The sequence below is a fragment of the Lutzomyia longipalpis genome, chromosome 2 (genome assembly GCF_024334085.1).
Source record: "Lutzomyia longipalpis isolate SR_M1_2022 chromosome 2, ASM2433408v1".
NCBI classification, from domain to species: domain Eukaryota; kingdom Metazoa; phylum Arthropoda; class Insecta; order Diptera; family Psychodidae; genus Lutzomyia; species Lutzomyia longipalpis.
In genome coordinates this window covers 32,882,177-32,903,849 of record NC_074708.1, presented here as the reverse complement: position 1 = coordinate 32,903,849, position 21,673 = coordinate 32,882,177, and the positions used below count along the sequence as shown (strand labels likewise).

General features: G+C 33.3%; 2 protein-coding genes across 3 annotated transcripts in view; one reads left to right on the top strand and one right to left on the bottom strand.

Moving 5' to 3' along the window:
- LOC129790123 (WD repeat-containing protein 19) overlaps nt 1-21,673 on the top strand; it is an 829,031-nt gene that overhangs the window by 562,475 nt on the left and 244,883 nt on the right. The gene's annotated exons all lie outside the window — the stretch shown is intronic.
- Nucleotides 5,473-18,105, bottom strand: LOC129790197 (ATP-binding cassette sub-family G member 4). 2 transcript variants are annotated; one of them, XM_055827579.1, is made up of 11 exons: nt 17,817-18,105; nt 15,176-15,438; nt 12,313-12,620; nt 12,095-12,240; nt 11,789-12,027; nt 9,289-9,656; nt 8,928-8,973; nt 8,750-8,850; nt 8,515-8,670; nt 7,768-7,973; nt 5,473-5,877 (listed from the first exon to the last, which is right to left on the bottom strand). In XM_055827579.1, the coding sequence occupies exons 2-11, from the start codon at nt 15,432-15,434 to the stop codon at nt 5,736-5,738; spliced, it is 1,971 nt and encodes a 656-aa protein (XP_055683554.1). In that variant the 5' UTR covers nt 15,435-15,438; nt 17,817-18,105; the 3' UTR covers nt 5,473-5,735. The 2 variants fall into 2 exon arrangements, with proteins under 2 accessions (XP_055683554.1, XP_055683556.1); XM_055827581.1 differs by lacking the exon at nt 17,817-18,105 and having other exon boundaries at nt 15,176-15,577.

Genomic DNA, 21,673 nt, shown 5'->3' with positions numbered 1-21,673 from the left:
AAGAAAAATCCTCGGGAAATTCCCCAAGAAAACCCCTCAGAAAACCCCCCGAAAGAAAGTCCAAAAAACCTCTAAAGGAAATCACGCGTCTGGGAAACTTTCTTTCATTGTGCACGGGAAGAAAGGGCACAACTGTCCCCAAAATGCAGTGATAATAATTTTCGTAACATAAATCTGTCCGGGTCGATTTTTTTTGTTAAACGGACGTGAGAATCATCCTAATAAAATTCATGTTGGCAACTTTTGCCTCTCAATGTGATTGCTTCAGATTCTTTTTTATTACCATCAACTCGCAGGTTCGGGGAGAAAAGTGAGAGATGTTGTAATCTATTGCAAAGAGGTGAAGGCCCCTGAAAATGAAAAGAAAAACATTATAGGCCTATGTTCGATGGCAATCAAATTGGTATTTATTGATTTAAAAAATCTGCTTTAATAAAACGTTTGTTACTTTGCGGGAAACTTACATGGGCAATTTTAACTGAACTGAAAATAAAAATCCTCTAAGGAAAATATTGAAAAATTGTGAAAAGTTCTTGAAACTAAGATGCATTTCTTCACAGAAGATGGACAGAAAAAGACGCAGCTCAGTACCGAAGCTTTGACTAACATTAAAGGATTTCTTTCTAAAGGGTTATAAGGATCAATCCTTAACCGACGTTATAGAAAATCCAAGCCTATTACATAACTTAGGTAAAAATTTTGATGCTTGTTTTTTAAACTAAATATCCTTACAAAAAAAATTAAAATATCCTAGAACGTAACCTAGAAAGAAAAACTTTTAAATCAAAGCTTTATTCTTTATTTATCTTTATTTATTTATTTATTATTAGAAAAGATTACAGAAACAAGTAGGGGAACGTGGCCCAGTTCCGGCCTCCTTCGACCATTTTTCAATCCCCTTTTACTTAAAACCGTTAAGATTTTAAATATAAGTAAGTTATGGGAGTTAAAAAAGAGCATTAAATGGGCTTTAAAATGGTAACAAATTTTAACACACACACACACACATAGCCATTTGTCCCATTACTGGGATAGGCTTCTCACACACAAATTTTGGCTTTTGATTTTTAATGACCGGCTGCCGACCTGACGTCAACCTCAGAGAGGCATTTTTTGTTGCATTGTGACTTTGTGTTAGGAATATTCCTCATTCATAAGTTTTTATCACAAGCAACGGTGCAGAGCAGTCAATATCAGTTCAAGAGTTGCCTCTCGTTGTAATATTGCACTGGTGGGAACGAGTGGGGGCATTCCTGACCGAATGAGATCTTTTTTCATATCTGCATTACAGCCAATCGAACACCACCGAGCCTCGAACCCGCCGACCCTCCCAGGGACAGAGCAAACGGACACTGGGACCGTCTGCTTTGCCACTGCTCTACTGGGCCGACTACTGGTACCTAACAAATTTTAAAATATTGTTTATTATTTTATACCATTTTTTTTTTCTAATTCTGTGCGGACATTTGGAGGTCGGAATTGGGCCACGTTCCCCTACATTTTAAAGATTAAAAAAAATATCAGATACAATGAAGCACGGCTCATGCCTTTTTGAACAAATCCGTTAATAGTTTTTATACGAAATTTTACTATAAAATCGTTAAATTTATTTATTTTTTATTAAAAAAAAATTATTGAAAATTTTTGCGAAATAATGAAGTCTTGTGTTGTAAAGAAAGGAATAAATTTACAAAATTAGTTTAAGGATAAAAAAAAAAGAAAGAACTAAAGTATTTCAAAATGGCCGACAATATCGTTAGAATTATAGAATTTAAGAAAATAAAATTATTAAATAAAACAGAAATTTATTTTGGTTATTATTTACTTTGAATTTTCTTCTTCCTATATATCGTTTTCCTTTAACTTTTATAGATTTTTCTCAGTTATGAAAGGGTTAAGGAACCTGCGGGCTACCTAGACTACCTATTATTATATTCACTATCTAATCTATTCTGATCCAGAACGATTTATTTAAAAATATATTGTATCATATCTTCTAAATTGCGCGAAATGCAAACACTCACCGAATAGCTTTCCCCTTCGTCCAGTGGGAAATGCTTAACGCTATTCGTTCCTTCCAGCATTAAAATGAAAGTAGAACATTTTTTGCCTTTCTGGAGCCACAGCAGATAAGGGAAAAAAAAAACGCTACAACCACATGCTTGTATTTCTTTTTCTTTTAAGACCGCACTTTTTCCCTCAAATCTCTTTGGATTATGTACTTGAATCATTAACTGTCTTGTATGGGTCTTTCGCATAAAAAAAATGTTTTACTTTTATGGGGAGACATTGTGCAAACGAAGTGTAAACAATGAGAAATTGTCTATCGTATAGGAAAAAAAATAACTTTCTGCCTCTTGACTTGATGTCTTTTGGTGGTTTGATGTACCAATTTCAGATGAATATCTCTTTTATCTGTGCTCGGGTAAAAGTAAGGCCATTGAGCTTGAAAAAATTAGTAAGGTTGTCTGGGTTTATGGTCTTGGTGATACGTCTTATCGAGAGCCAATGGAAACTTTGCGAATAACTTTTTTTTTACGTTTTTATAGAAATCAATTTGTGTTTCAGGAAATCCCTTCTTTGCATCTAATTTTTTATTTTATAACCACTTCCACGTTGAATTTTTATTCAAATATCAATGAAAAAAGAAGAAGCTTGTAAAAATAAAATTCTCTTGATTGCGTATCTGCTATTGAATTTAAAATACTTGAGGTTTTTATCGAATCTCACTGAATGTGTTCTCTCACGTTGTAAATAGTGTTAAACACTGCAATTAAGTGATTGGTAAAACGAGCTGAGAGATGATGCTCAATCCAGAAGTGATCTTCGCAAAAGCTTATGCAATGATAAATATTTGTCTATTCAGATACTCACAGAATGTCCGACTACTTTCAGGGACAATCTCTCTCTGTAAATCTATTAATTCAGAAGCTATATTATACTAACGTCAAACAAGAAAATTTATGCATTAATTTTCGCAAATTGTGTGAGGAATCTTTCAAATTTCTGCATATCTTACAGCCTATAGTAAAAACAAGTGCAATATTTTATGCATTAGAACTTCTATTGTTCTAAGTAGATTATGTGAGAATTTTCTTAAACAATAGATAAGATTTTTTCTTCTACACATGCCTCAATTCATAAATTCCAATTTAGGAACATCGACAAGATCCTTAAAAATTTATTAATTTATGTTTTCTGATATTTTTGCAAAGAAAAAAAATTGTAAAGTTTTTGAAATAAAATGAGCAAAAAAAAATATTTCTTCAAGTTCTCTCCTAGAAAGTCAAAAGAAACTCAAGTGTTGTGGTGTGCAATGTAGGTTAATGAGCTTCTAAAGCTTTTTAAAATTGAATTTTCCTTGAAAGTGCATGCTGATTTAATTTTCTTGGTGTGTTAATGAAATAATTTTTCGAAAGACTCTTCTAAGAAGCTTCACGCCTCAATGCTCAATACTTTATAACTATTATAGCTCTTATTTCATACGTAAATTAGTCTATGTAAATAAGGTTTAATGAGTTTTATAATTCTAGAATCACGATGAGCAATTTCCTTCTTACCCACAGGGTGGTACTGAATAATTTGTGTTGCTTAATTACCTATTTATTTTAATAAAAATTATTCAATAATGATTCTTTTTTTTATGAAAGCTCTTACAGAATTGAAAGATTTTTTTTCAATTTTTCCATTAAAAATATTAAACTTTCAGTACATTCTAAACCACACCCTGTGCATTTGATCATAGTGTTTTTCCAATTACAGAATTGAATAGAACATTTTCCAATACAAGATTTTTTTCTCTTTACAAAGGAAAACTTTCAGTTGAATAGAAAATAAAAATGCATCTATTTAGTCACGGAACTTACGCATCGATTTATAAGAGAGATTTTTGCCTCTATTGTAGGTATTAAATCCACAATGTAACACCTTTTGTGTGAAAATATTATGAAATAGGTAGGTGAAGTTCATTGCTATAGTATTGGATTTATCCGCATTATTTAGTGTTTAAACTTTGCAGCAATTACGAGGTATGGCGATCAATTACATTGCGATTTTGATTGACAATGTTTGCCCGATGTAGGTAAATATACTATCGGTTTGACTTAATAACCATTTAAATTATTGCTGAGTGTTAATACTTGAGGTTGAAATTACCATACATAATTTATTGGCAATCAAAGGCGCTTAAATGTATGCAATACTGCAGCGAAAGCTTATTAAAAGCTCACTGAAAGCTCATCAGCTGAGCTCCTGGGTTTACAATAAAATTTATTTATACTTTTATTTTTGTTTTTTTTTTGCTATAAATTTATGAAATAGTTTATTTTTATTTTATAGTTTGCAGCTGATCTGTTTAATTTTTTCATTTCATTTCATTTTCATTTAAAATTTATTCATCTCAATTACATTTGTCTAATCTTCATGCGCCCTTGGGCGTCTTAGTGTTGTCAACTAACCTCCAGAGCAAAACCAAGGAAAAGCTCCTTCTCAGGTTGTATAAGCCTTAATTAATGCAATTTTTTAATTTTTAGGAGAAATTAAAGCAGAGAAATTCTTTAAAGTTAAAAAAATGGAATTATTTTATTAAATTTTCTTAATCAAAATTGCGGATAAACAGAAAGTAAGTATGCTCAGCTTTTATGCTTTCCTGCAAATGATTTGGACTTACAGCCATCATCAGGCACTATTTTATAAATTTTATATACAAAGTTTACTTGACAAATAGAATTAAAATTCTGAGAAAAAAAAAACTACAAAAAATTCTCTGACTTACTCTGAATAACTTTAGGAAAATTTAAAGCCGTAAAAAAATATTCCAAAATCTTATTAACGTCAGGCACACAAAATTATTATAAAAATAAACTTCATGCAAAATTTTAGAACATAGTGCTCCTTAGTGTTATCACTGTTCGATAATCACTGAATTACTAAAGAAGAAAAATCTGCTTTTGATGTGTAGAGTTAAAGGTGTTTTCTTTGTTTTTTAATAGACCGGAAATTGTTTTCTTTTTTGCACGAAGTAACACCTGAACAGCAAGAAAGCAAGCCAAAAGACTAATAGGAGGCAGAATTCGCAAAAATACTAGAAAAGAATTATCTCGGACAGAGAAAATACTTCCTATGAGGTTTGAGGACGTTTCTGCAAAGCAAAAGTCATGGATTTAAACCTTTAAAGGACCTAAAAAATCAGAAAGTATCTAAGAGATAAATTTTGTAAAAGTATTTGTTGACAATAATTTTTTGCCAAAAAGAGATAAATTTTTTTTCGACCATATGAGTTCCTTTTCTTCATGTCCTTTTGCAATTCCCTGGGATCCTTGCTCTTTCTGGTTGTACATATTATAAAATGTTCAGAAACTATAGAAAAAAAAATTGGCCAGACTCTTGAAAAGGTGAAAAGGATTATGAGAATAAAACGTCCCAATGATCTTCAAATTAAAACTTTAAAAATATCAATTAAACAAGAAAAACTTAAATTTCAATTTATCACTTCATTTATTTGTAATTCAAAAAAATTAACAAAATATTAATAAAAATTTTCTTCTTTGTATAATATCTATTTGTTTGTTTTATTTTTATTTGGCAAGTTTGAATAAGAGCATTTTCCCTTAATTTTCTTTTAATAAATTGCAAATGAATGAACTTATAATTTAGCCTATAAAACGCTTTAATTTATTAAAATAGGAATAATATAACAATCTTAGAGGTAAATAAAGAAAAACAAATGTTCCATGTTATCTCACAGCCCTGAGTTTTGCCCTGAGAAGGACATACGCCAGAATTCGGAATAAAAGGATGTTAATACAGAGAGCATACACATCAGTCCAAAATTGATCACCCTCCATTGAAATTTCATGCAGAAACCTCTTTGGATACCTAAAAGAAAATTAAGGATTAAGGGGTGGTATTCTAGGATAGAGACGCCTTTCAAGATCAAGATAAAAATCAAAATAAAGACCAAGACTGTCGGTATTCTACTTTACGACGAATTATCCAGGAAAGTAAAATCAAAATTTGCGTTATCCTACTTGTCAGTTTCTTGGTTTCAGCTTCGCGCCAAAGAAACTTTAGCGATATCTCTTTCTAATGCATTAAATTTTTCTATTGCGCTTTCTCGTTCGCTCTCGGATGACAATTCAACGAAATTTAAACACTTCATGGGAATTTCTTCCCTATTGCTATTACATCCAGAAGCCCTGATTGTATAATCTCGGCTATTATTCCCAGGCATTATTGCTCCGGGAATGGAATGAATATTGTCGGAGAGGTGCTTTCTGCCTCCAATTTATGATAATTTGGTGGTAACTGGGGGGGGGGTATGCTACTGCAAAATTTTGAATTTTTCTTAGGAATCGTGGTCACTTCTTCTTGCTATTGATGGAGTGACCTCCAGATTAAGGATCTCATCCCAGGATTGTCATATCCTGGACAATCCTAGGATTCTGGGGCAATTTCTTAAATTTTTTCCAGGATTAGTGGTCACTTCTCATTGGTAATGATAAAGTGATCTCCGGATTGAGGATCTCATCTCCGGATTGTCACATCCTGGACAATCCTGGGATGCTGGTGCAAAAATGTTTATTTTTCGCCGGAATTGTGGTCACTCCTGATTGGTAATGATGAAGTGACCTCCGGATTGGGGATTTCATCCCAGGATGATCAAGTCCTGGACAATTAGGGAATGCTTGTGCAAAATTGTGGTTTTTTTGCCAGAGTAGTGGTCACTCCAACATTACTAATAGGAAGTGACCATAAATCCGGCGAAAAACCCACAATTTTGCACCAGCATCCCCTAATTGTCCAGGACTTGATCATCCTGGGATGAGATTCTCAATCTGGAGGTCACTCCATCATTACCAATCAGGAGTGACCACAATTCCGGCGAAAAACCCACAATTTTGCACCAGCATTTCAGGATTGTCCAGGATGTGACAATCCTGGGATGAGATCCCCGATCTGGAGGTCACTTTATCATTACAAAGGAGAAGTGACCATAATTCCGGCAAAAAACAAACATTTTTGCACCAGCATACCAGGATTGTCCAGAATGTGACAATCCGGGGATGAGATCCCCAATCCGGAGGTCACTCCACCATTGCAAAGGAGAAGTGACCACAATTCTAGTGAAAACCAAAATAATTGCACGAACATCCCCTATTTGTCCAAGATTCGACAATCCTGGTATAACCCGGAGGTCACTCTATCATTAGCAAGATGGAGTGAACACAAATCCGGCAAAAACCCGTCATTTTGCATCTGCATTCCCTATTTGTTCAAGAGATTTCATATCTCCCATTCTGAATTTACTTTGCCTTTACCTCATTTGATAACCAATTTTTCAAAGGACCCCAAAACCGTCTTGGAATTTCACATAAATCCAAGACAATTTACGTTATAATAAGACCGTAAATCTCTATCGTAGAATACAGAATCTTGGAATATTTTTATCCAAGCCTCTTTTGACAACTCATTTTGTAAATCTTGATTTTGATTTTGATTCGTATCTCAGAATACTAAAAGTCTTGGAAGTTGTATGAAGAAACAAGATTTTTAGGTTATGGTTCGACCGTAAATCTCTATATTAGAATACCAAATCTTGAAATATTTTGAATTTCCAAGATTATCCTGAAAATTTCTTGGAATTTCAAACTAGAATACCAAATCTTGGTTTTTTTCTTTATTTTGATCTTTATATTTATCCCAGAATACCGCCATTAAGGATTAAGGATTAATTAAGGATTTAGGAATAATTTTTTAAGTCCTTACTTGAAGTGGCAATAGGGTTTGGCTTCGCAAACAAGTGTAGCCCGATCTTCCCCGTATATTGCACCAACGTACCCCTCTAAGCCGTATCTGAGGTATGATATGTAGCTGCCCCATTTTAGGTATGGCGGTAGATCACGGAGAGTCACACCGAATCCAGCAAACATCATCATTGGGATTGAAGATACCGGAGCTATAAAGGTGCCGTTCTGAAATCAAATTAAACAGAGATTAGTAATGAGTTAAGAAGCTTTTAATCTAATCTTGGATAGACTATTGCAGGAGCGTAGCTAAATATCAGGGTAGCAAGAAATCCCTTCTAGACCAAAGAGACCTGTTTATTGTTTATTATTCTAGTAGTCAATAAAGACTAGAAAAAAGTCAGCTTCAAACGTGAAACAAAAGTATTCCTTCAAACCTAAAGAAGAACGTAAAAAGTACTAGATATTTAAGCCAAAAATCTTTAAAGGATTTTGTAGAAATTCCCTTAATTTCCAGAATTAATTTAGTTTAAGAAATTATAAAAAAATAGTTTCAACATAGGCTTTAAATTAAAAGAAATTATATGAATTAATTAGAAATTAATGACTGTAGTAAAGAATAGTTGAGACATCTATCTATCTGTTAAATATTCTAAAGAAAAAAAAAACAATTTATCAAAAAAAGCTCCAACGATTTTTTTAAAGATAGCGAAACTTTTGCATAAAATTGTTACTTAAAAAATCGCATAAAAATCATTAAACTACTTACAACAACGTTGAACCAGGCTCCAACCATGAGACCCATACTCTGTGCTACGAAGCCAACCAATAGGGAAATTGTGAAGTACATTCCAAACCGGAAAGCCTCAAAAGGTTGATAACTCAGGAAGTACACGATTACTGTATAGATGAAACAGCAGAAAACCTACAGGGAGAAAATTAAAAAAAAAAAAGATTAAATATCCTTAAAAAATCTTATATAACTAAAATTATTAAAAGCTTACAGCCATGGGAATGTCAAGTAAGGTCACGGAGGTGTAGTACGCTTTCAGAGAGTAGTATCTGTTGAAATGTTCTTTTCTTAAAATGGCCATTTCTGTGGGGACTGTTTAGAAAAAAAAAAAAGAAAATTTATTTTTTCAATTTTTTAAGAAATTATTTAAAAAAAAAACAAACACTTACAAGTTAATACAGTCAGCATCATTGTTGTCATGGAGTGATGCATGAGCTGTTGAGCAAGAAAATAAGTTGATGAGCTAAGGAGATCCAAGTTTGATTGTCATATTTTAAAACAGATAAGTCAAACATAATTTAAGTGGCACGTAAGGCCCATTAATTGAAAAATTTTACAAGACCGCAAAACATATTTTTGGTAGCATATGTGGTGGAATGTTGCCATTCAATGTTGTCTTCTCATTCAAAAATTATCTGTTTACAAGACGAAGTCTTATCGAAGCTTTTGTGCCACTCACTCTCTTATATTTTCAACAAAATCTGCGTGTGTGTGAGGAACTTCTAATCATAAATTCTCCCCAATACTCACATTGGCAAACATAAGATTGTAATTATCCAGTACTCTGGAGCCCTCATTGCCGCCCTCAATGAAGAGGAAACCCAACATTATGGCAACGATGATGTTGACGCCAATTCGAAGATGTGTCAACGTTGTGTCCCTTTTTCCGCGTATGATCCCACGTCGGATGAGCGTCTTCAGTTGATTCCACTGATTCGTTGCCTGCAGGATTGTATTCTCCTTCGTGCGCCTCTGAAGTGGATACTTCTGCCGCAACGTCTCGAGCTTCAGGACCTTATTTTGGTCCCCAAACCAATCCATACACTCCCCATTCGCCATTCCGGTCACCATGTGCTGAATTTTATCTTCCCCATGCTCCCCGCAGGCCAGCTCAATGACTATACGCATGAAAGAAAAGCAGAGAAAAGAGGAGAGATTAAAGGCGCGAATAAAGGTCAAGAATTGTTTCCCCCAAAAAATCATATCTAATCGGGGAACATATATTTTTGTAAAGAAACGTGGAAGTGCGAATTGTGATGCAATGTGGTAATGAAAAAGATTTTCATTAACTCCTGTTCCTCGTTGATACACTCAAAAAATCCATTTGAACGTCATACGGTATTGAGTTTTTTATTTAAGATTTTAGAAAAGAAAGAAAAAATCTTATCGTTAGTCTAGCTAGGTGATAAGATTTGGGGTTTTTCTTATTTTGGCCACGTGGAAAAAGTCATTTAAATTTTCTTTATCAACAAATTTTAGTTTCCAAGTCGATTTTATTAAGGATAAAAGTAATTTTCTAGTAATTTTTAATAGTTACTTTAACGAGGGAAAAATGTAGGGGAGACCGGGGTTAAAAAAGTCACTTAAGGGTTTAGAAAAAGCTCAAAATATCATATTTCCCAAATAGATAAAACGAAATGTATAGCTCAATTCTTTAGGATATTTCTTGCCCTACAACTCTTTCTCAGATCATTTTATTCTATCTAGCTAGGAAATATGATATTTTAAGCTTTTTCTAAACCCTTAAGTGACTTTATTAGCCCCGCTCTCCCCTATAGGTATTATTGATTACGAATTGTTTTTCGTACTATTTTTCTTTCAGCACGTTTAAAACTAACAAATTCTAGCAGTTTTATTCCTTAAAAATTCTTTCACAGAAATGTTAACTAAAAACCTTAAGGCGTCAAATGATCTTCAAAGTTTAATTAGAAAGAAAACACAGAAAATTCACAAAGGGAATAAAAATTTTAAAAGATTTAATTTTCATATTTCGAGAATAAGCAAATTCTAGCATTATTTTTTTTTCCTATAGGATTCTATAACAAATAAGTAACATTTGAACATCTTAAAGTGGCCCCAAAGGGTTAATGTTATTAAGTTAAAAATTTTAGTAAATCGTTATAGATCAGAGAAAGCCTTAAGACGACTTTAAACTAACTGCTAGAATTTTTCAAATTGAATCATACAGCAGAAATTTAAATAAAATTGAGAAAAAATCAATTTCTTTTTATAAATCTAACAATAAGACGTGAAGCAAGATCTGTTAGATCTGCAAGATTTTTTTTTTCAAAAAAAAGTTTGATCCAATCTTCATCTTATTTTTTTTTCAAATTATTTTAGCTGTGATTCTTTCGAAGAAAAGAATAGCACAGCTTCTGTGTACCACCTAAAATGCAAAGTCGTCAGATCGGGCTCAAACTCGGGATGAGCACGAATTAGGGTCCCCACATTCCAAAAAACGTATGTCGAAAAAAAATTCTTCCGGCCGTCCGGCCGGCCGGCCGGCCGGAGTTTGACGCTTAATTACAAGAGAACGGTAATAGATAGAGACTTGCGGTCAACGGCAAAGTTAGTATATCGACCTGATGTCGTCTCATGGTGAGGTCAAATCCTCCCCCCCACCCCTCCGTCCGCCATTTTGGAACACCCCTAAATTTTTTTTGCCTATATCTCAGCCCCTGTTATAGCTAGAGGTCTGAAATTTTGATATGTTATAGGGGCCATCAATAGCTTTCCAACGATAGGTATATAAATATATATGTAAAGTAAAATATAACGGTAAAATATAAATATATATAGTTGTATGTTTAATTAGTACGCTAACTATTTGGCGCCCCGCGAAGCGGGGCGCCTTATATATAAGGTATATAAATATAAATGTAAATGCAAAGTAAAATATAACGGTAAAATATAAATATATATATAGCTACATGGTACAGATTAAGGAGAAAAGGGAATGTACATGGTAAGTTTCACTTACGGGCTGTGATTCTTCCTTCAGAGGTCAGTCTAAGTGTGATATTTGATATAAGTTTGGTGGTGCAAACTCTGGGGAAGGATGGCTCGCGCCACGAATCACAGCCAATGCGCGAGTTAGCCTTCCCCCAGAGTTTGCACCACCAAACTTATATCAAATATCACATGACCTCTGAAGGAAGAATCACAGCCCGTAAGTGAAACTTACCATGTACATTTTCTAGTGTATTTAAATAGCACTAAATATAATAATGGTAATTTTTTATATACTCACTATAATCCGCCGGATTGTGATATTTTGGGCATGGTAGGTTAATCGACTGCAGGTATGGCACAAGGTTCCCAGTGCTGCCTTGATAGAGGCATTCGCCAAGCGAAAGCACATAAACTTGGTCAAATTCAGCGAAAAGTTTGGCGGATGGCTGGTGGATTGTGCAAATTATAGTGCGTCCCTGACCGGCGAGTTGCTTCAGTAGATCAACAACTTGTGTACAAGAAAAACTATCGAGACCACTGAAAGCGAAAACAAAACACTGAGAATTGCTTTTGCAAACTTTTTCTTCTTTACCATTATGCTTACGTTGTTGGTTCATCGAGGAACATTATGGTGGGATTGCTAATTAATTCCAGAGCAATTGACAACCTCTTCTTCTGACCACCCGAAAGGCGACCTGCGAGCGTAAATTGGTGCTCATAGAGACCAAGAACCGTCAAGATGTCTTCGATCTTTTTTTTTTTTAAGAGAAAGAGTGATAAGCAAAAAAATCTTAAACTGGAAGAAAACATAAATAAACTTACTCGTCCATCTTTCTCCTGAACCGGGAAATTTGCACCAAGCTTAAAATCAGCAGCAATTCTCATATTTTCCAAGACAGTGAGGAGCTCCTGAAGGTGATCATCCTGTGTTATGTAGCAGGTCATTTTGCGGAAAACATCCAAATTTCTGATCCTCCCATTTACGTATATTGCACCATTTACATTTGTCTTCTTATACCCTGAGAGGACATGCAGGAGGGTACTCTTGCCAGCTCCTGATGGTCCCATAATGGCAATAAGTTGTCCTCCGGGGAATTTTCCATTTACTTTGTGAAGAATCTCTTTCTTTTCTGAAAGTAGAAATTAAAGATTATAATATTGATTTGAAACACTGAGAAAAAATATTTTACATTGTGATTAGCATTTTTTATTTGCTCATTTTTTTAGGTTAGGTTATTTTTTTTAATTTAGGAGAAAAATTAAAGATTTTTAATGAAGCTTTTAGTGTCTTTTTGAATCATTTTTAACATAATATTTTATTTCACATTGAAAGAAATTGGTTTGCGTCACAAAGCCCCGGTGTTGGATAATTTAGCGCACTTTTTTGGTTAAAAAATTTAAAAAATATTTTAAGTAACCCGCTCTCAACTTAAACAACATAATTTTATTTAATTAACAATTATCAAAATTATGGAAGTCATTTTGTTTTTTTAATGGATTCATGAAAAGTAAAATTTGTTTGACATTTTTATTGTAATGAAGTACTTATAAAACTTTAACGTTAAATGTTTGTAATCTTTGTAATCTGTAATCATTGTGGAACGCCAAAAATGGAGGAGACTTACACAAAAGGCAATGATCCTCAAGGAAACTTAATGCCACAGAAGAAGAGTCGTCATAAACTTGGGATCTTCAAATCTTATAGGAAATAAGGAATTGGTGATACAATAAAGCAAAAAAGTCTTTTTTAGACAAATTATGTATTTTATTTCATATTATTTTGAATAAATTGCGTCATTTGCAAAGATGATTTAATTGAGAGAGATTGTGAGATGTTTTTTCTTGAAGACATGCTTTTACAATAAGACTTCTTTATGTTTCGCCTCGAATCTAATACAACTGATGTTTTTAATGGCTCCACATGTCCTTATAACTGACATATAGTGCGTTAAATAATGAAATTTCGGTTTTAACGCTTCACCGTAAACTTCCTGATATTTTTAAAGAAAAGTTCTAATTAAATCGTCTAATTCAGTCATATCATTTTCTGTTATATAGGTTGGTCAAGATAACATGGACCGCTTCTATAGGTTTAGCCTATAAAATCGGTCCATTTTATCTTAACCACCCTATATAAAAAAAGATCGACAAACCCACAAATTCTTTGTAAACTTTTATTAATGGATCATCTCTTGGCACAAAAGTTTGAGTCTCTACAGCATTCATTTTAAGTTTTCGCTTAGTTAGGTGGGTTAGGTTTTTTTTATATGTTTAGAACTTGGATAATCATCTGCATCGTGATTATATGAAAGTTAGGCAGTCTAAATTTTTTTTTGTATAAGAAATTAAAAACCGCCTTTGAAATAACGTAATGAATTTTCCTTCGAACGGTTCATAGAAACCTAATTCTTAAAATAATTAACTACAGTAAATCTAAAATGTAATAAATGTATTTTTTCTAATTTTATTTTTATCCCTTTTATCTAAATATTACGTTCAGTTTGAACATGCCGTCATTTTGACTAAATCTATCGTCAATTTGACGATGAATCTATCGTCAATTACCAAATCTACAGACATTTTTTTTACCAAAAATGTCCGTTTTTTAAAGCTTAACCATACTTCAGCGTCAAAAGACGCTGTTCGTTGTTTTTTCTCACTTGCTCCTTGTCAAATTGTATCGCGCTGTCACTGTCACACAAGAAAGGCGGTTATATAACATAGAAACCGCGTTTCTTGTTTGACAGTGACAGCGCAATACAATTTGACAAGGAGCAAGTGAGAAAAAACAACGAACAGCGTCTTTTGACGCTGTTGCTTGGTTAGGCCTTTACCGACCGTTTTGCCAAAACTACCGATCTACTGAGCAATAAAAAATTATAAAACAATTTTTGGCACATTAAAAATATGCATGTAATATCAAAATAAAAAATATTAAAATTTTATTTTCTTCTCAGTGATTGTTTACAGCGAAAAATAATTTTTCAATAATTTCGATTGCAAGATTGCAATCACTTTTATCAGCAATGAACGATAAAGCGACTCAATGGGGCAGTTTCAGGTGTCTCAGCGCAACATGCAAGTACAGTGCACGCATTAAAAAATCATTAAATGTAATATTTACCAAGAATGCGCGCATAAGAAATCAAAATATTTTTACTGTGCCCATGATCAATCGCTGTGAAGCATGTTCTTTGGACTTTACACTTTATATAGCAAATTATTGACAAATTGTTTAAGTGCCTCTCGTGGTGGGTTTGTCTCAATCGTGAACTATGAAGTATTACGTGTTATACATTATCGCCAAATGAACCTTTATCTCTCCCTCGAATTTATATTTGTGTGGAATAATTTCTCAAGTAAACACTCTAGTTTTGATTGCATGACTTTAAAAATCATTTATGTGGGAAAAAGTGAGGAATGTTTAATAGAATTATAGAAGTGAGGAGGAAAAAATTGAACAAAGACCGGGGTTGGACGATTTTAATCTTGTGAGACATTTATAATCACCCCAAGTATTAATTGATAAGTTAAAAGTACGCTGATAGGAACTTGGGCTTTGTTGTGTGAGCTCCTGTGGTTCCAACAAAGACTCAATTGGACTTTGGGCGGGATTGTCGTCACACGAAAAAAAAAGTTAATTTTGTGAATCATGATGGATTGCCACACTACTCAATCAACTAACCTTTGCGGAAGCCCACGCTGACGGTGTACGTGATGTCCTTGAACTGGATGTCCACGGGTTCACGCTGTGGCAAATTGGAAAAGCGTTTCACCTCCAGACTCTGCTCCTCAGGTGGACTCTCATTCTGCCCCGCAGTCCCATTGGGTCCCTTGTCGTATGGGATTGTTGTGGATTTGTACACGCTTGGTGCATCCGCAGCTGATGGGGTGTGCGTGAGTGTGAACTCTGCCCTCAGGCCTTCTTGAACTATATCATTCATCACCCTACAAAAGACGAAGACAGGTCCTAACTACCAAGGAAAATAACTTAAGCTTCCACACTGTCTTCAACTGCAAACTTTCTTATCACACGACTTGCACGCGACTATCACGGCTCAAGTCTCAGATGGAACTGTGGCGAGACTCCGTATGGGTCCCAAGAAACACCCATTGATATTTTATCAATGCCCCTGATAAGCTTTGCTTTTTTTGTCTTCAAAGTTTCCTCCTGATAATGGAAAGTCTTATACCTAAAGTTTTGCAAAGCACTTTGATGTATTGGCGGAAAAAATGAACATTAAACTTAAAGCTTGTTTTAGGAATAGATTAATGACCTTGTATGATTTTTACTTAAAATCATAATTATTACATATTGCCAATTAATCCCAATTGGATTTTCTCCCAATGCTATTGAAAAGTTAAGATAAGAGGAAAAACTAATTCCTTTTTTCTTTCGTAAAATGGTGAGGCAAATGATCCAAGAAAAAATCTGCAAAAGCACTCAATTTCCTGTTATTGTTATCAATTTTTTTAAAAGAATTATTACCCCATTTTAAATGAAATCTGAAAATTCAAAGAACTCTCAATAAAAAGTAGAAATATTAAAACTTTATTGCGGAAAAAAAATTTATTTTCATTATAATGACCCAAAGTTTTCAACCCGGATCCAGGACATTTTTTAATGTTTTATGAATTAAAATATTTAAGAGTATAATTTGCAAGGAAACTTAAACAGTTTTGCGGAAATTTAAAAATAATTTTTTTTTGAATTTCCTGAAAATAAAAAGATTTATTCGCCCATTAAACAGTCTTCGTATAACAATACAATGTCATTAAGAAAAGATAACGTTTTAAATGTTTAAAATAAAATTTAAGTGAACTTTAAAAAATATCACTGATGACTAAATTACTTTTTAGTACCTTGATTTTGCCATGAAGTATAAAAGATATTCTTTTACTTTGAGAACTTAAGGAAAATCTGAATTTTTGAAATATTCTTTTAGTGTTTTAATTTGTAATTATTTTATTTGATTTATTATTATTAATGATTTTAAAAACAAATCTAAGAAAAACATTTATTTTAAATATTTTAAGTTACCGAATAATTCTATTTCTTTTCTTCTTAAATTAAAAAAAAATGTAAGAAGTTAATGAAATAAAAACATTTTATTACATATTATTATTAAGTAACAAGATAAAGTACAAATTAGCATGAAGGCATAAAATGCACTATAAAATTAATAGGCAAGTATAAAAAGAAGACGATCTTCTAAGAAGTTAGAAGCTACAGTACCTACATTTAATTCTAATTCACCGGAATAAATTAATTTTCCGTGATTTTTATCTACCGCACAACCCTCAGAAATATTTTACAAAGAGTTATAAATTTCATTTTATTGTTTTTTCACACATTCCGGCGATTTTTAAATATAAATAATTACTCTTGAACTTTGTAATTTATTCAAGAACTTTTACAGAGAAAAGCTCTTCAGATTCATAACTCTGAGATTCTCTAATATAGCGTGATTATTATTTTAGTATTTCTACTTTTTTCCGTACACGTCATTGTCGTAATATTACACATAAAAATTGAAGATTATAGCGTAAGATATGTTTAGCAGCGATTTATCCTCGGGAAAACAACATTTTTTTCACACTCACAATTTTCTCATTGTTCCCTTTTTTCCGAATAAAAAATAATCATTTTCTACTTTTGCTATCAGTTTATCTTCGTACTGACGTAAAAAGACGTGCAATTTTGCTAAAGTTGTCCATTTAAAAGTTGAGCAATGCATGTTTAATTGAACAACTTTAACGCTCATAAAGGTATAGAGTTCTTGGCGTTCTTAGCGTTCCCATCGTATTGAGGTCTTTCTTGATAATTAACTAACTTTAAGTGGGACACACTAAATGCGAATTTTCAATGCGAAGAGCTGATCACGATTGAGGGTAATAATTAGAAATAAAAATGTTCTCTACACAATAATTCATTTTTATTAATTACATTCTCTTCTTCAAAGTATTGGCATGAGCAACCTTTTTGTTTTCAACTATGACGAGGCGTTTTAATGTTAATTTCATTCTATTAAAACATTAAAACTTTGTATCATTTTCATGTTCAGCTCTAATCGCACGAAAATCCGCCAATCTCATAAGAAACTCTTTTTTTTTTAATTTGTGATAAAGCACTTATCGTTTTATTCTGTCTTTCAAGCAGAAAAGCTTATAAAAAGGAGAATTATGCACACTATCGCTTCTATTAATTTAAATAAATACGAATGAATTATGTATAGTTTGTGTACAAAATTCTCTAATACTTTGTTTCCATTGCAACACCCAAAAATAAAACTAAAAGGAAAATAGAGAATTTTTCTTTCACTTACACAATTTAATTGAAATTAATCCAAATCTTATATTCTTGTATTTTGTCAAACTTCCGCACTATTCTGCACTTGCACAGCACACACAGAAAAATGCAAACAGCCCACAAAGCTCCCGAAAGCAAAGTCAGCAGAATCCAAAAAACAAAAAAAAATATCACTGCTGGTTGATGCTCATCGTTCGAAATTTCAAGTACGAATGAAGAAACGCGACTTGACGGGACTCAAGTTGAAGGCAAACTGGAAACGTTGCGCGATCTTGGGCTTTTCTTAATTACTTTTCCTCGCGCCAGCTCCCATAGACACCTACTGATTGCACTACATCGTGTTTTCCTATCGAAAGTCCACTGAACAAAGTGCTTACGGGTTGCCGTGCAGAGGCATTCTCTTTGTAAAGCTCTCTATGAGTTATTTTGTTATTTAAAAACACTGAAAGAAACTTTTTTTGCAGTGGATTCATTGAACGACAAATATGATTCATCGGTGTAATCTGATCAAATAAAGTGATCAACTAATACATTGAGGATCAATTAGTTCTCTAGCAGTTTTATTGGTTTTTTTTTTGAAGAACTTTCAGTTGAACGTCTTAAGGCGTTTTAAATGATGGTCTTCAATGAAAGATAAAATATTTTTTAAAAGGAAACTGAATTTAGTTCTCAATCGTCAAGAGAATTTATACATTGAAATATCATAAAAAAGGAAAATTTTTAATTTTTGAGCAAAAATTGACGCGGAATAATCTCTTGAAAAAGTCTCAAAATCTCCTTACTTATCGGACCATCTTTAACTTTGAACTTTAACCATCTACCTTACTTATGTGTGGTTCCAGTTTTCCTTAACCCTTTAACGTCCAACGTGAAACATAAAAACATTGAAACATGCGCTCTTTTATCGCGATTTTTATTCTATGAATTTTTTTAGAGGACTTTTCTCACTCAGAACGTCTTCTTTGGCCCCTTATGCGTGAATTTGATGCATTTGTAACATGGAAAAACCATTACATTCATAAATAATTGAAAAAATAAAATGTTTCACGTTTGGGTCAGCGTATGACCCAAAAAACGTGAAAGGATTAATTCTGCCTCATCATTAACAATAGCTGTGAATTTAACAATTCGCGTGATCATATTTTTTTCTCTCAGTGTTAGCAACACTAATCAATTTATAAAAGCAACACTCACCAACGACTTGTTTTTTTTCCATCGTACCTACAAACAAAAACCACACTGAATTTCAGAGGAAAAACTTTATAATTTGCGGTTTGATTCATTTAAATTAATTTACAATTTGCAAAGCTTCTGGTAGCTTTGCGTTAGCAGCTATTCTCTCACCCCCCTAGCTCATGAAAAGCTCAATTCTCGCGTAAGACGAAAGAAATAAATGTCTTATCGCCTTCAAAATTCTCCAACACCGCGCATTAAGCAATGAAATTCTAATTCATTGACCCGCAATCACTTTGCGATAAACTTCTTGCTGAAACTTCATTATTTTTCACAACTAAAAATGCCCATTGCGTTGCAGCAGTTTTTGTTGGGGTAGCGTTTGCTATATACAATTTATTTCGATTTGCCGCTGATTTTCGGGTTATCTCCACTATGTACGTCAAGAAGAACTTTCAATAGTTTGGCATTTTGTTATTGAAATAATAGTATTTGTTGCTTTTTCGAAGCACTTTCTTCTTATCTTTGAGAAGAATTTTTCAGATTCTTTAAGGCTGTCGATCAATTTTAGATTGAGTAGAGGGGGGATAGAGCTATATATAGTTTTGTTTAAAATGGAGCACTTTTTCTTGGCTATTATCATTAGAAGGATTAGATGTACATATATAGGTAAACTTTAAGGACTTAGAAGTCCTCATCTATATAATAAAGAAGGGATTTCGTGTCTGTACAGCTATACAAATCTACACCGTTTGACCGATCGTGATGAAATTTGGTAAAGAGACTCCTTATATCAGGCGCTTTCGAGTGGCCGTATTCATTTTCCCCCCAAAGCCCCCCTTCAGGTAGCCCCCATATAAAAGTCATGTATTTTTTGCGCATTTTTGAATTTGGCGCCTGAAATGTTGTATGAAAATGATTTCTTCTCTTTGCAAATTTTTTTCTTTTGGGTTTGATGAGAGCTCTCCATCTATCTATCTATATAATAAAGAAGGGATTTCGTGTCTGTACAGCTATACAAATCTACACCGTTTGACCGATCGTGATGAAATTTGGTACAGAGACTCCTTATATCAGGCGCTTTCGAGTGGCCGTATTCATTTTCCCCCCAAAGCCCCCCTTCAGGTAGCCCCCATATAAAAGTCATGTATTTTTTGCGCATTTTTGAATTTGGCGCCTGAAATGTTGTATGAAAATGATTTCTTCTCTTTGCAAATTTTTTTCTTTTGGGTTTGATGAGAGCTCTCCATCTTCTTCTCTTCTTCTTCTTCTATATAATAAAGAAAGGATTTCGTGTCTGTACAGCTATACAAATCTACACCGTTTGACCAATCGCGATGAAATTTGGTACAGAGACTCCTTATATCAGGCGATTTCGAGTGGCCGTATTCATTTTCCCCCCAAAGCCCCCCTTCAGGTAGCCCCCATATAAAAGTCATGCATTTTTTGCAAATTTTTGAATTTCGCGCCCGAAATGTTGTATGAAAATGATTTCTTCTCTTTGCAAATTTTTTCTTTTGGGATCGATAAGTGGCCCAAATCTGCCTTTAAACCATCATAATTTATTTTCTCTCTGAAATTTGCGCGAAGCGCAACAAATCCCCGCGAAGCGGGGCGAGGTAAATTGGAGCGAAGCGACAATTTACCTCGTATTTAATAAGAACTGGGAAAACTAAGAATTTTATCATCTAATTGAGCTCTTAAAGCTTAACGTTTAAAAATTTCCAAAGCCAAAAGCTCACAGTAACCCAAAATCGAATTTTTCCGCATTTGACCCGCTATAGCGGGTAAGGTATCTAGAGCTACCTTACCGTCCCAAAAGGGTTAAGTGCTCAAATCTACTCCCCTATCCGCCATTTTCCATCACTAATATTAGCTGTGATTCTTTTTTTTATGTTTTATTTCAACTTATTAAAACTTTAGCCATTTGAACAGTATGACCGCCTAAATTTTAACCCTTTAAGGTCCATTGGGTCATACGCTGACCCAAAGGCTCGAATTTGAAAATGTTTCATTTGTCTAGTTATTTTATGAATATTGAGTCTAAATTAGTACAAAACTATGTCTACAATCCCTGATCATTTTATGACCACAAAAGGATATCCCCAAGGACTCACAGGATCAGGAAAGACGAAACATCATAAATTTTTGAATTGGGATTTTTTGCCAAAAATGTCTAATTTGAGCTCAAATGAACCTCCAAAAATTATTTTTAGTTCAATCAGCTCGCTAGATTAATCGCAGACCTCAAAGGGTTAAACAAAAATTGTTCATATTTCCTGTTCTGTTTGTCTGATTTTAATAAAAATAAACTCAAGTGAAAAATATTAATTAAATCGATTAATCTCTAGAACATTTCAACTCTGCAATATGACCACCAGAAGCGGTAATATCAAAATCATTTGTTTTCCAAATACATTTCAATGAATATCTCGAAAACTGAACGAAGTTTTTTCGTGAACTTTTAGTATGTTTTAATTTAATTACTATATTAACAAATATTATGATTTGCTTTAGATTAAAATTAAATCAAAACCTTCTTTGCCAAAAGAGCAACTTTTTCGTTAAATTTAATTTGAAATAACGAACTTGACGAAACTAACGGTTAAAGTAATTCAAAAAAAAACTCAAAGTTTTCGTTAAGATGCATATGAAGGGTTTCTTGGGGTTTTTTGTCAATCTCAATAGTTTCGTCCACTC

Bases quoted from the DNA above. Each gene is read 5' to 3' on its own strand.
- LOC129790197 (XM_055827579.1), bottom strand. From the start codon at position 15,434: ATGAATGATATAGTTCAAGAAGGCCTGAGGGCAGAGTTCACACTCACG. The intron at 9,657-11,788 runs GTGAGTATATAA...TCATGCGTATAG, and splicing joins TCACAATCCGGCGGATTATA to TCATTGAGCTGGCCTGCGGG. The intron at 8,974-9,288 runs GTGAGTATTGGG...CTTGCTCAACAG, and splicing joins ACAATCTTATGTTTGCCAAT to CTCATGCATCACTCCATGAC.